Source organism: Balaenoptera ricei, chromosome 15 (assembly GCF_028023285.1).
Source record: "Balaenoptera ricei isolate mBalRic1 chromosome 15, mBalRic1.hap2, whole genome shotgun sequence".
NCBI classification, from domain to species: domain Eukaryota; kingdom Metazoa; phylum Chordata; class Mammalia; order Artiodactyla; family Balaenopteridae; genus Balaenoptera; species Balaenoptera ricei.
In genome coordinates, this window is record NC_082653.1 from 68,795,212 (window position 1) to 68,807,335 (window position 12,124).

Below are 12,124 nucleotides of genomic sequence, written 5' to 3' on the forward strand. Positions count from 1 at the left end.
CTTCCAATGCAGGGGCCCCGGGTTCGATCCCTGACCAGGGAACTAGATCCCGCATGCCACAACTGAGAGCCGACATGCCGCAACTAAAGGCCCCGCATGCCGTGACTAAAGATCCCTCTTGCCACAACTAAAGAGATCCTGCATGCCGCGACGAAGATCCCTCGTGCTGCAACTAAGACCTGGTGCAGCCAAATAAATATTTTTTTAAAAAATTTAGTATACTTTTTTGGTACATAGATTCAACTTTATAAAAAGATAAAAGAGAATATTACACACCACAGGGATAAAAAAATAATAATTTTATTTATTTATTTTTTTGGCTGCACTGCAGAGCATGTGGAACTTCCCCAACCAGGGATCAAACCCATGTGCCCCCTGTAGTGGAAGCGCGGAGTCTTAACCACTGGACCACAGGGGAAGTCCAATAACTTAGTTTTAAAAAACAACTTGCTTTTATTTAGAAAATATTTTAATCACTCCTTTTTACCAGGCATTGTGCTGAGAGCTTAGGACATGGGGTAGGAAAGAGGTCTTCATTGCCTCTCAGTTTATTGGGAGTCAGATAAAGAGATAGTTGTAATACGGTTGACTTTTGCTGAGTCCTAGCAAAGACCATTGGACGCTACAGGGCTTCTTACCTGGGTAATTCTCAGGGTTGCCATTCCAGTATCTACGGAAGCCAGATGGACAAATGGGCAAAGGGGGGTAGCAGGGAACTGTGACAAACTGGCAAGGTAAGTAGGCATAGAGTTGCCACAGCTAATGATTTTTCTTAAGGAAAAGCCACAAATCTGAATTTTTATGTGAGCTCTCTTGATTTTTTTTTTTTTCCTCTCTTGATTTTTAAGTCCTGTAAATGAATCCAAATTTTAAAAAGTGGGAGGCCAAACAAAACACCTCCGCAGGCCAAATTTGGCCTTGGCCTACCAGTTTGCCAGGGATTCTGCCTACCAACCATCCTTCCCTCTTACCAAACAATTGAGGGTCCACTGTTTTAGGCACTGGGAAATAGAGCAGTGAGCCAGCCAGACAACTTTCTTGCAGAATGGCCTGGGGGCAGGGGTGGGGGAGGGTGGTGTCTGGTACTGTGCTCTTCAAACTTCAGTATGTGTGCAAATCACTGGTAGATTCTGAATTGGGAGGTCTGCGTTGAGGCCTGAATCTTGGCCTTTCTAACAAGCTCCCAGGTGATGGTGATGCTAGTGGTCTCTGCTGTTATTTGAAGGAGGGGAGTAGGGAATTTGTCTTGAAGGTGCATTTGCCTGGCAAGCATCCTCTTTTTACTTAGATTTTAGTTTATTGGGGTGACTTGGAAGAGAGTTGATGACCTCTGAGGTGGGTACTCGGGCTCTGCCAAGCTATCTCTTGGCGCTGCCAGGTCTCTGTTCTCAGAGTTTACAATCTAGAAGGTGGGGTGAGGGGTGGAGGAAGGTGCTAGGAAAAGCTTCCTGGAGGAGGTGCTTGTGAACTGCGGGAGCTCCCCCGGCTGCCAAGAAAGGGAGAAACCTTGAACTCCCCCTCTCCTGGGGCTGGGTCTCGGCGTCCCCGCACCCGGTTTGGTTTCCCAGGCATCCCACGTGTCTTCGGTCCGCGAGCCCCTGTCAATCAAGCTTCTCCCCCAGGGGCTGGGTACGGGTTTAAAGGCGGCTGCAGTGCAGAGCGCTCCCAGAGTGCCGCGCGGCGGGCGGGTTTGGATTTTAAATCCCCGCGGCCAATCAGTAGCGCGTAGGCTTTTGTAACGTTCCCGGCGCCGCGTTTGAATTCGAGGAGGAGCAGAGCCGTGCCAAGCCTCTGCCCAGACCTTGCTAGGTCCGCTGAGCAACTCCGGGAACATGAGTGCGGCGGCAACTGCAGGGAAGCTGGCGCGGGCACCAGCAGATCCAGGGAAAGTCGGGGTCCCTGGAGTTGCAGCTCCCGGGGCCCCGGCGGCTGCCCCGCCGGCGAAAGAGATCCCGGAGGTCCTAGTGGACCCGCGCAGCCGGCGGCGCTATCTGCGGGGCCGCTTTCTGGGAAAGGGCGGCTTTGCCAAGTGCTTCGAGATCTCGGACGCGGACACTAAGGAGGTGTTTGCGGGCAAGATCGTGCCTAAGTCGCTGTTGCTCAAACCGCACCAGAAGGAGAAGATGTCCATGGAGATATCCATTCACCGCAGCCTCGCTCACCAGCACGTCGTCGGCTTCCACGGCTTTTTCGAGGACAACGACTTTGTGTTCGTGGTGTTGGAGCTCTGCCGCCGGAGGGTGAGTGTCGCTGCTGGGGGACGGGAGCTGCCCTGGGGACCGGGGTTGGGGCGCCCGCGCCCGGAGCTGCTTGGGAAGGAGCGCCCCGGGGCTCGGAGCTGCTGGGGAGGAGGTGCTGGGAACCTCGAGCTGGGGATGGAGAAGGTCTCGGGGAAAGAGGTGCTTGGCACTTGGGGCTTCTAGGAGAGGGGGTGCCGGTTAAGTGGAGCCCGGGTCAGGTTGCCTCCAGGGAAGGCGGCTCCCGGACGCTAGGAGTTGGGCCGAGTGGGGGAGGTGCGGGTCGCGGGAGAACCCTGCTAATGGACGCCAGGGCTTCCGGAGTTGCTAGGTAGGGGGTGCTGTGGACCCGGACCTTCCGGAGTGGGTTGGGTCAGGCAGAAGGTAGTTGGAGCCAGACTTAGCTTCGGGGAGGAGAGGGGTCAGGAGAGGGATCTGCTGTTGCGAAGAGGCCCGGGGGCAGGGATACTGGGGACTCTGAGCTTCCGGAGTGGGCTGAGACAGGGGTCCCAGGTAAGGGACTTGGGAGGAAGCTGGTGGGAGAGGGGGTGCTATGAACGGTTGTGGCCTGGCTTAGGGGAGAGTCTACATCGTAGTTGTCCTGGAGAAGGAATGGGCGGTAGGGTCCTGGGCTGCCTTCACCTAATGACACACCCGCCCTGCCTTGGGCCTGAGTACCCACTCCCCACTCCTCCTTCCCTCCCCCGCCCAGTCTCTCCTGGAGCTGCACAAGCGGAGAAAAGCACTCACGGAGCCCGAGGCCCGCTACTATCTGCGGCAGATCGTCCTCGGCTGCCAGTACCTGCATCGAAACCGCGTTATTCACAGAGATCTCAAGCTGGGCAACCTCTTCCTGAACGAGGATCTGGAGGTGAAAATAGGTGAGGAGCTGGGCCTGCAGGGGCACTTGACACTACGCTAAATGGGAATGAGGAGGAGCTGGGAGAGAGGGAGGGAGAGAGGAAGTCGGAAGGAGACAAGGGAGGGAGGAAGAGGATGGTAGGAAGTCTGGGCTGTTGATTGCCTCTAGAAGCCTCTCTTTAGTACAGAAATTTAGAACAAAGAGCCAAAAGCCAGTGTCTTGCCTGCAGATGCATTTTTGGGTGTGTGTGCTCTCCTATACAGTATTATTTAAAAAAAAAAAAAAAAAAAAGGATTTGAATTTGTTTTCACTTTTTTAAATCGGGAGGCTTGATTTTGAATTCGGGGCTTCTTTTAAACAGTTGGCTGCTCCAGCAGTACAGGGGCAGCTCTTTGCTGGACTGAAAAGCAGCTGTTCCCTTTAGGTGCCCTCTGCTTTGCCACAGTCCCCACCCCTCCCTATCACTTCCTCACAAACTTGCCAAGTAGCCATCTTGACATTTACCTGCTTAATCCCTGAAGGCATGTGACTTTTGCTATCCCTACCAGTTCCCTTTTAGAAGCAAAGCCCTCCTTTCTAAGGGAGGGGGTGAGGAGGGTCTCTGGGAGGCCCCTCCCTGGGGCCAGCATGGTGGGCGGATTCCTGGGCAAGCCTTGCTGCACACAAGAACTAGAGGCTTGAGGGATCAAACGACCCTGGTTCTTGATGGTTACACCTGAACCAGCTGTCCGCATTGATGGATGGCAGAGGCTAGCATCTGAGTCCCCCCTCTTCCTCCCTCTGTCCCAGGGGATTTTGGACTGGCAACCAAAGTCGAGTATGACGGGGAACGGAAGAAGACCCTGTGCGGGACTCCTAATTACATAGCTCCTGAGGTGCTGAGCAAGAAAGGGCACAGTTTCGAGGTGGACGTGTGGTCCATTGGGTGCATCATGTAAGTTGGGAGTTGTCTCAGGACCCACCCAGCCTCAACAGAGGCCTTTTTGGATATCTCACCTGGCAGACCTTATCCTGTAGACCTTTCTGCCTTTGGAAAGGCTGCTCCAGAGGGCAGACTGATCCAAAAGGAAGCCTCATTTCCATATCTTTTCTTCTCACTGGTGTATCCTGTAGGATTCCTGCAGCCTGGGCCATGGTCTGGGGAATGGGGGAGGGAAGGTCTCCACAAACTTGCTCTAGTACCTTGCTATTCAAAGTATGGCAGACCAGCATCATCATCACCTAGGAACTTGTTAGAAACACAGAATCTCAGGACCCAGGCTGACTGGATCAGAATCTGGATTTTAAGACCCTTGAGCTTTTCCATGCACAATAAAGTATTAGCACCACTGATCTAGAAAGCAGCAATGGGTGGGAGGAGTTAGGCCAGTAGTTATAGCTGGCAGGAGGAAGTCCTGTGGTCTGTCTGGATCAAGGCCATCAGAGGTGGGTGGGTGGTAGGCAGAGAGTTGGGCCTGTTCAGGTGTCACCCTTTCATGGTCGCCCTGGTACTGGAGAGTTAGAAATGAGCTGTTGCAATGGCTTTCCTACTACTTTGCAGTGGAACTTTTTCAAATGAAAACTTGCAGCCTTAAGTACAGAGCTATTACTTAGCTCTGTACTTAGGAGCTGCCTCTGTAGGAGCAGGTAGCCCACTTGCTTTGACCTGTTTTGTGTTGGCTGGCAGCCTCTGGAGCCCTGCTATAGTGCAGGCTATAGCAGAAAAATCACTGGCCCATGAGAATCGAGTCTCATCACCTGTATTCTACTGAGGACTCCTCCCTGCCAGTGTCCTGGCTCCTGGGGCTGTTCAGTGGACTTGCGGACTGTCCTCCGGGACCCCAGAGTCATAGTGAATGTCCAGAAGGTGTCTGACTTCCTTTCTGGCCCTGAGAGGATTCCTCCGGCATCTGGGTTTTGGTTAGGAGCCTTGAGCCAAATCCCTCCTTGTGCTTACAGGTATACCTTGTTAGTGGGCAAACCACCTTTTGAGACCTCTTGCCTAAAAGAGACCTACCTCCGGATCAAGAAGAATGAGTACAGTATTCCCAAGGTGACTAAAAACACTTTAAGTTTACATTTATTTTATTTAATTTTTCCCCCCAAAGCTATTTACTGAGCCCAGCCATATCCTGGGGACAGAGGCGGGTCAGTCCTACCCCTAGGGTAGCCATAAGAGCTTTAGAGGGTCCTTGTCTGAAATTGCATACAAAACCTGACGTATGTGCACAAAAGAATTTTTCTTGGGGAAGAGAGTTTGTAGGTTCTGAAAGGTTGGGCAGATAAACCAAAAGATGTGTAAAACAGCAGAAAGGAAGTAGAAGGCAGACAGAGACGTGCTGCTTAAGCCTTGGAAGTGGACTGTCTTGATTCAGAGGGGCTCTGCCACTTAGCAGCCAGATCACAATAGACAAATGGCCTGAATCTTCTGAGCTGCAACTTCCCATCTATAAAATGGAGTCCCTACCCCAGAGCACCTTGCATACAATAAGCGCTCACAGAATTGCGAACCGCTGTGCTTCGCAACCACCAGCATGAGTGCATTGAGAGGGATAGCCTGCAGCAGCCTGGCATACGACTGCTTTCCAGTTTGGTGTCTTTGCCTTGTGTGAAGCCAAGAGCCCATAAGGACAGGTGGACTGAATCTGTCATAAAGGGTCACTATTGGACAGAGCAGAGTGGTTCCGAGTGTGGGTGTTGCAGCTGACTATGCCCCCGTGTGGGTGCTGGCTCTACCATTCACTGGGGGTGTGTTCTTAGGCACTTAACTTCTCTGTGCCTCAGTTTCCCCATCTGCAAAAGAGAGATGGTGATAGAGATCTTCACCCCCTGGGTGTTTCTGTGAGGGTTAAATGAGTTAATATATATGAAGTGCTTAGAATATTTTGCTGGCGCATAGTAAGTGCATAGTTGATGCTAGAATATTAGTGTGCATTTGACCTGCACTGGGTTTGGATCTCCTCACCAGGGCACCAAGCTTGGTGCTGTGTCCCCATTTTATAGATGAATTTACAAAGGCCCAGAAAGTTGGGTTAGTTGTCACAGCCAGTATTAAGGGACAGAACTGGGACTTAAACCAGGTCATTATGACTTTGAAGCCTGTGTTCTCAAGTGCTGCTCTAGTGGTGAGCAACTTGAATTATGCAAGAGCAAATTTTGGGAAAAAGTGACCTCAAGAGGAAGGAGAAATTGTCATTCTCACAACTTAGGTTGACACTTGTCAACTCAGTAAAGCTGCTAGTGGAAACTTGGCATGTTTATAGCTGCTGAACATGGCATATTTGAGGCCGGGGCCGGGGCCGGGGCCGGGGCTGCAGCTTCTTGGCGGCAGTTCTGCACTCGGGTCCCCCATCACATCCTACTTACGTCTTTCCCTCTCTGCTCCAGCACATCAACCCCGTGGCCGCGTCCCTCATACAGAAGATGCTTCAGACAGATCCCACTGCCCGTCCAACCATTCAGGAGCTGCTCAATGACGAGTTTTTCACTTCTGGCTATATCCCTGCCCGCCTCCCCATCACCTGCCTCACCATTCCACCCAGGTTTTCAATTGCTCCCAGTAGCCTGGACCCCAGCAGCCGGAAGCCTCTCACCATCCTCAATAAAGGTAAACCGGGGTCTGGGTAGACAGCAGACCCCAAGAGAGCCTAGGCCTCAGGTGTGTGAATGGATGGCCCCCATAGCTCAGGTGTGTGGTAGGACAGGCCCCAGTCCTTGAATACGTAGTCCCCATCCTCATGTGGCAAAATGCCCTTCCCCACAGCCCTGTCAGGAAAGACAGACCTTACCATGGCGGAATCAGACCCATCATGCCCCAAAAGAAGAGAGTGGCTGAACGCCATGCCTGAAAAATTTGTATTTAAAAAAAAATTGCTAATATCACCTTGCATGGTCTTTGGGAAAAAATGTTGAAATTTTTCAGGTATACACATAGAGCACAATGCAGTAGACCCCGCATCCCCACCAGACTCAACACTTATCAAGATTTGTCATGTTTGCTCCATCACTCCTTTTTCGTTCCTTTGAAGTATTTTTGAAGTTAATCCCAGACATCTTGTCATTTTACCCCATAAACTTCAGTATGCATTTCTTTAAAAGGATGGACATTTTCTTACAAAACCACATCCCATTGCTTGGGTTGTCATTGTTTCTAGATCTCTTCAGAGAACAGGATTAGGAAATACATGATTGGGAAGGGGGCGGGGACCTTGAATTTATGCTGCTATTTCTGATTCACACTTTTTGAACATTTTATTTTGATATTGTTTCAAATTATGAAAAGTGAGAATAGACAAGAACTTCCTGTATCTTGTTCCCCCTTTTCTCCACCAATTAACATTTTTCTACATTTACTTTCTCTAAATTTTTTTCCCCAAACCATCTGATAGTAAGCTGTACACATTCTGGCCTTTACTACTTAATACTTCAGTGTATATTTTCTAAAAACAATTCTTTTACATAACCACAGCACAGGACACAGTTATCAAGTTATCAAGTTCAGGAAATTTAACATTGATGAAACTTCTCTTACAGCAATCTTTTTCTCCACTGTGAAGTTACTACTTTAATATTCTTTTGGTAATTTATAAGTCTCTGATTTAAATATAATATTATAGGATTTTTACTTTTTTAATTTTATACTTGTATTTTTTTTCCTTACACTGAAAACCCTTTTTCCTTACATTATATACATGAATTTTCAACATCTATAAAGTATGTTATGAAATGATGTTCATTTTCTTGCAGTTCTATTTGTCTTTGGAATATATTTCACTTAAAAAAAAAAGTGCCACTTGAAATACGTTATTTCTCTGTGTGGATATAGCACCAATTTAATATATGAGTTCATTTGTTTCAGTTATAATACTGCTATTTTAAGGATTACTTTTTTCTTTTGGCTTTAATTTTTTGATATTTTCACTGGTTATATTACTGTTTCCTTTGATTGGTGATCACTTGGTTAAGGTGGTACCTCCAGTGCAGAGTTACTGTTTTTCCTTTTGTGATTAATTAATACCTCGTGAGGAGTTACTCTGAGAGGATTCTATTTCTTCTCAAACTTTAGCCTACTGATTTCAGCATCCATGGTGGATCTTGCCTGCAGCAATTATTACTGTGGTATTCTAATGGTGACTTTTCTCCTTTTCTTGTTCCTTCTACATCCATTAATTGGAGTTCTCCTGTAAGGAAGAGCTGTCACTTCTCTCCCATTTATTTATTTGGTTATTTGTGTCGGTATGGACTCATGGATATTTAATCTTGGAGCTATAATGTAATATTGTTATTTTAAGGATTGCTTTTCTTTTCTTTCGGTTTTAATTTTTGAACATAAAGCATTCTTCAAAACTTAGCCAAAAGTAGGGTGAAATTTTTTTGGAATACATAAATCCCCATTTATTCATCATCTGTTTTCAATAATTACCAACATTTGCCCATACTTGTTTTTATCTTTTCCACCTTCTTCCCCTTTTTTTGGCTAGAGGTTTCTTTGTTTGTTTGTTTGTTTATCGTGTTTTTTTTTTTTTTTTTGGCCGCGCTGTATGGCTTGCAGGATCTTACTTCCCCTACCAGGGATTGAACCCGGGCCCCGGCAGTGAAAGCACCAAGTCCTAACCACCGGACCTCCAGGGAACTCCCTTGCTAGAGTTTTTAAAGCAAGTCCCAAATATGTTATTATTCCACACTTAAGTCCTTATCACAGCATAGATATTTTTAATTGAAAATTCATATCTTTAAATATCTTAAGAATTTCATATTACACAAGGAGAACTAGCACATGTTGGTGGGGAAAGAAACATTTAAGCCTAAAGACAATAAAAATCATCCATGCTTCTACCACCCAAATATAACTGATGTTAAAATTTCAGTGTGTATCTTTTCAGATTTCAGTCACATATAAGTACATAAAGCAAATTTTAGGGTGGAAAAAATCTCTTACGTTTTCATTAAATGCCTGCTTAATCCATCTTGCTGACGGGTTGCGATTTACTGAGCCCTTCCATTTTCCTGGATGCAAAAGATGCTTTTAATTCTTGGATTGAAGCCAGGCAGCTCCAAGCTGCTCGTGCCTTCTAGCTGTCTCCCTGAGTGACCAGAGGTGCCCTGCAGGGCCCAGCATTGGGTTAGAGGTCTGAGCGTCCGAAGCTCTATGGCTGTGTGTGGCCGTGAGCCTTCCTACAGGGCTTGGCCTGGCCCTGGAGGTACCAATGAGTGAGTACCAGGTGCTGTCCCATGAGCAGGGCAGCTGCTGCTCTAATAACCTGGCACTTACCTAAAGCAGTGGCAGCGCAAAGAGCTTTTCTCTGGGGGCAGTACCAGCTGTGGCCGGGGATCCCGGGCCCTCCCAACCTGCAGCTTTTGTGCCCAGCTAATGACTATGTCTCATCTCCTTCCAGGCATGGAGAACCCCATGCCCGAGCGTCCCCGGGAAAAAGAGGAGCCAGTGGTGCGGGAGGCCAGCGAGGCGGTCGACTGCCACCTCGGCGACATGCTGCAGCAGCTGCACAGCGTCAACGCCTCCAAGCCCTCAGAGAGGGGGCTGGTGAGGCAAGGTGGGCACTGCGGGCCCGGGCGTCTGGGGAGGGCAGGGAAGTCAGCCCCAGAGTGCCAGTGGCTCGTCCAGGCCGCCGGCTCCGTAATACCTTTACTTCCCCCATTTCCTGTACATTACAGTGCAAACAAGTTAGCCTACTGTCCCAGGCCCTCCATGGTCAGGCCCCTTCCTTCTTTTTCTGACTCATCTGTCTCCACAAGCGCCCCACCTTCCAGCACCTCCATGTGCCGCCTGTATACATTGGCACACACTGTCTCCTCTGCTCAGGGAATCCCTCTGTAGCCTTCAAGACAGTGGAAATAACAGACCCAGATGTGCTCCAGCCTCAGGGCCTTGGCTCTCCCGGCACGCACTTCCTCCAGATCCCTGCAAGGCTCACACTCGCTGCCTTCACGTGTCTGCGCCAGAGTCACCTCCATGATCATCTCCCTGCCCCCACTCCTCTTACTTGCTTTGTTTCTCCACAACACTTCTCATCTAACATATTCTAAAGTTTCCGTATTTGTTTATTGTATTTAAAAGAAGGGATCGTCACATGCACAGAACATAACATTTTCACGTATCTGGGATTGTCTGTCTTCTCACAATTTTTTAATCATTTAAAACTCTCTGATTTGCACCATGATAGAAGTAACTTACATATTCTGTGCACATTTATTTTGATTGGTCTCTATCCATAGAGCCAGAATGCAAGCTCAGGGAGGGCTGGGTTTTGTCATTGCTCGCTGCCTGTAACGGTGTCTGGCGCACAGCGGGCCTTTGATAAATGGGTCAGCCGAATGCATGAGTGGACTCGGCGCTCTGCACTGTACCTTTCTGCTTCAGTGCTGCCTGTCTAAGCTTGTTGCTGGCAGAAGGCTCCAGGCCTCTTACCGAGCTCCCTGGTGTGGGCCGCCTGAGTGGACCAGAGGGGAAGAGGCTGGTGCTGATCGATCATCTTGTCTGTTTCTGTCCCAGAGGAGGCTGAGGATCCCGCCTGCATCCCCATCTTCTGGGTCAGCAAGTGGGTGGACTATTCGGACAAGTACGGCCTCGGTAGGTTTCTCCCAGCTGTGGCGGTGGCTCACATGCTGCCTAGAAACCCTTCGAGTTGTTACGGCTCTTGCCTTTCTTGGCTCCCACGTCCTCTTCTCTCGACACTCTCCTGTCTCCATCCCAGGCTTCCTAGTCCCAGCCCCTAACGGCCCCCTGCTCCCCACCGCCCCTTTCTGAGGCCTCCCTCCACCTACCGCTAGGGTACCAGCTGTGTGACAACAGCGTGGGAGTGCTCTTCAACGACTCAACACGCCTCATCCTCTACAACGACGGCGACAGCCTGCAGTACATCGAGCGTGATGGCACGGAGTCCTACCTCACCGTGAGTTCCCATCCCAACTCCCTGATAAAGAAGGTGAGTGCTGGCTGGCCCGCGTGGGCCGCTGTTGCTGGGACTGAGGGCTTTGCCAGGGGACAGGCTGTAACTCTGGACGCCCTCCCTCACTTTCCAACCAGATCACCCTTCTCAAGTATTTCCGAAACTACATGAGTGAACACTTGCTGAAGGCGGGTGCCAACATCACGCCCCGGGAAGGCGACGAGCTAGCCCGGCTACCCTACCTGCGTACCTGGTTTCGCACCCGCAGCGCCATCATTCTGCACCTCAGTAATGGCTGCGTGCAGATCAACTTCTTCCAGGTGAGCTGCGGCCATGGAGGGTTGGGGCCGGGTATCTGTGCCTCTCAGCAGCCCACGGCATTGGGTGGGGAGTGGGAGGCACGGGACCTGTCCTTGGCAGCGTCAGCAGAAGGGAGTGAAATGCCCCCCACCGCCCCCCCATCGGCTGGGATATCTTCCCTCTACTCCCGCCAAAACACACAGGCAGCTGGGAGCTTCAATCGCCAGTAACCCCCGGTCCGTCCACCCGCTCCCCTCCTGCCCTCACAGGACCACACCAAACTCATCCTGTGCCCGCTGATGGCTGCCGTGACCTACATCGACGAGAAGCGGGACTTCCGCACGTACCGCCTGAGCCTCCTGGAGGAGTACGGCTGCTCCAAGGAGCTGGCCAGCCGGCTGCGCTACGCCCGCACCATGGTGGACAAGCTGCTGAGTTCACGCTCGGCCACCAACCGCCTCAAGGCCTCCTCGTAGCGCCCCCCCCGCCCCCCTGGACTGGCACCCTCCTCCCCCCACCAGCACCTCGGCCCGCGCTGGTTAGATCCCGTGGTGCTATTTTATGGGGTGTCCCCCAGCCCTGGGGGCTGGGGCGGAAGCTCCATCATCCCTGCAGGTGGGGCTGCTGTGTAAGTTATTTTTGTACATGTCCCGGTGTGGGTTCTGAGGCCTCTTCCCCTTCCCTCTCAACCCCACCATATGAATTGTACAGAATATTGCTATTGAATTCGGGACTGTCTTTTCCTTGCCTTTATATTACATTAAACATATATGAATCTTCCTTTTTCTTCTTGTGTTCCCCGAGGGGTGCCTGGCACCCGGGCTCCGGCCACACTGTTG

At 50.3% G+C, this 12,124-nt stretch overlaps 1 protein-coding gene across 1 annotated transcript; it reads left to right on the forward strand.

The window, feature by feature from the left end:
• The first annotated feature begins 1,414 nt into the window (after positions 1-1,414).
• On the forward strand, positions 1,415-12,045 carry PLK1 (polo like kinase 1). The gene is made up of 10 exons (XM_059896312.1): positions 1,415-2,240; positions 2,950-3,118; positions 3,889-4,033; positions 5,038-5,131; positions 6,466-6,685; positions 9,474-9,629; positions 10,589-10,666; positions 10,867-11,021; positions 11,123-11,305; positions 11,555-12,045. Exons 1-10 carry the CDS (start codon positions 1,833-1,835, stop codon positions 11,759-11,761), a joined length of 1,815 nt encoding a protein of 604 aa, XP_059752295.1. The 5' UTR covers positions 1,415-1,832; the 3' UTR covers positions 11,762-12,045.
• Positions 12,046-12,124: the final 79 nt, after the last annotated feature.

Bases quoted from the DNA above. Each gene is read 5' to 3' on its own strand.
- PLK1 (XM_059896312.1), top strand. From the start codon at position 1,833: ATGAGTGCGGCGGCAACTGCAGGGAAGCTGGCGCGGGCACCAGCAGAT. The intron at 3,119-3,888 runs GTGAGGAGCTGG...CCTCTGTCCCAG, and splicing joins GGATCTGGAGGTGAAAATAG to GGGATTTTGGACTGGCAACC. The intron at 6,686-9,473 runs GTAAACCGGGGT...ATCTCCTTCCAG, and splicing joins TCTCACCATCCTCAATAAAG to GCATGGAGAACCCCATGCCC.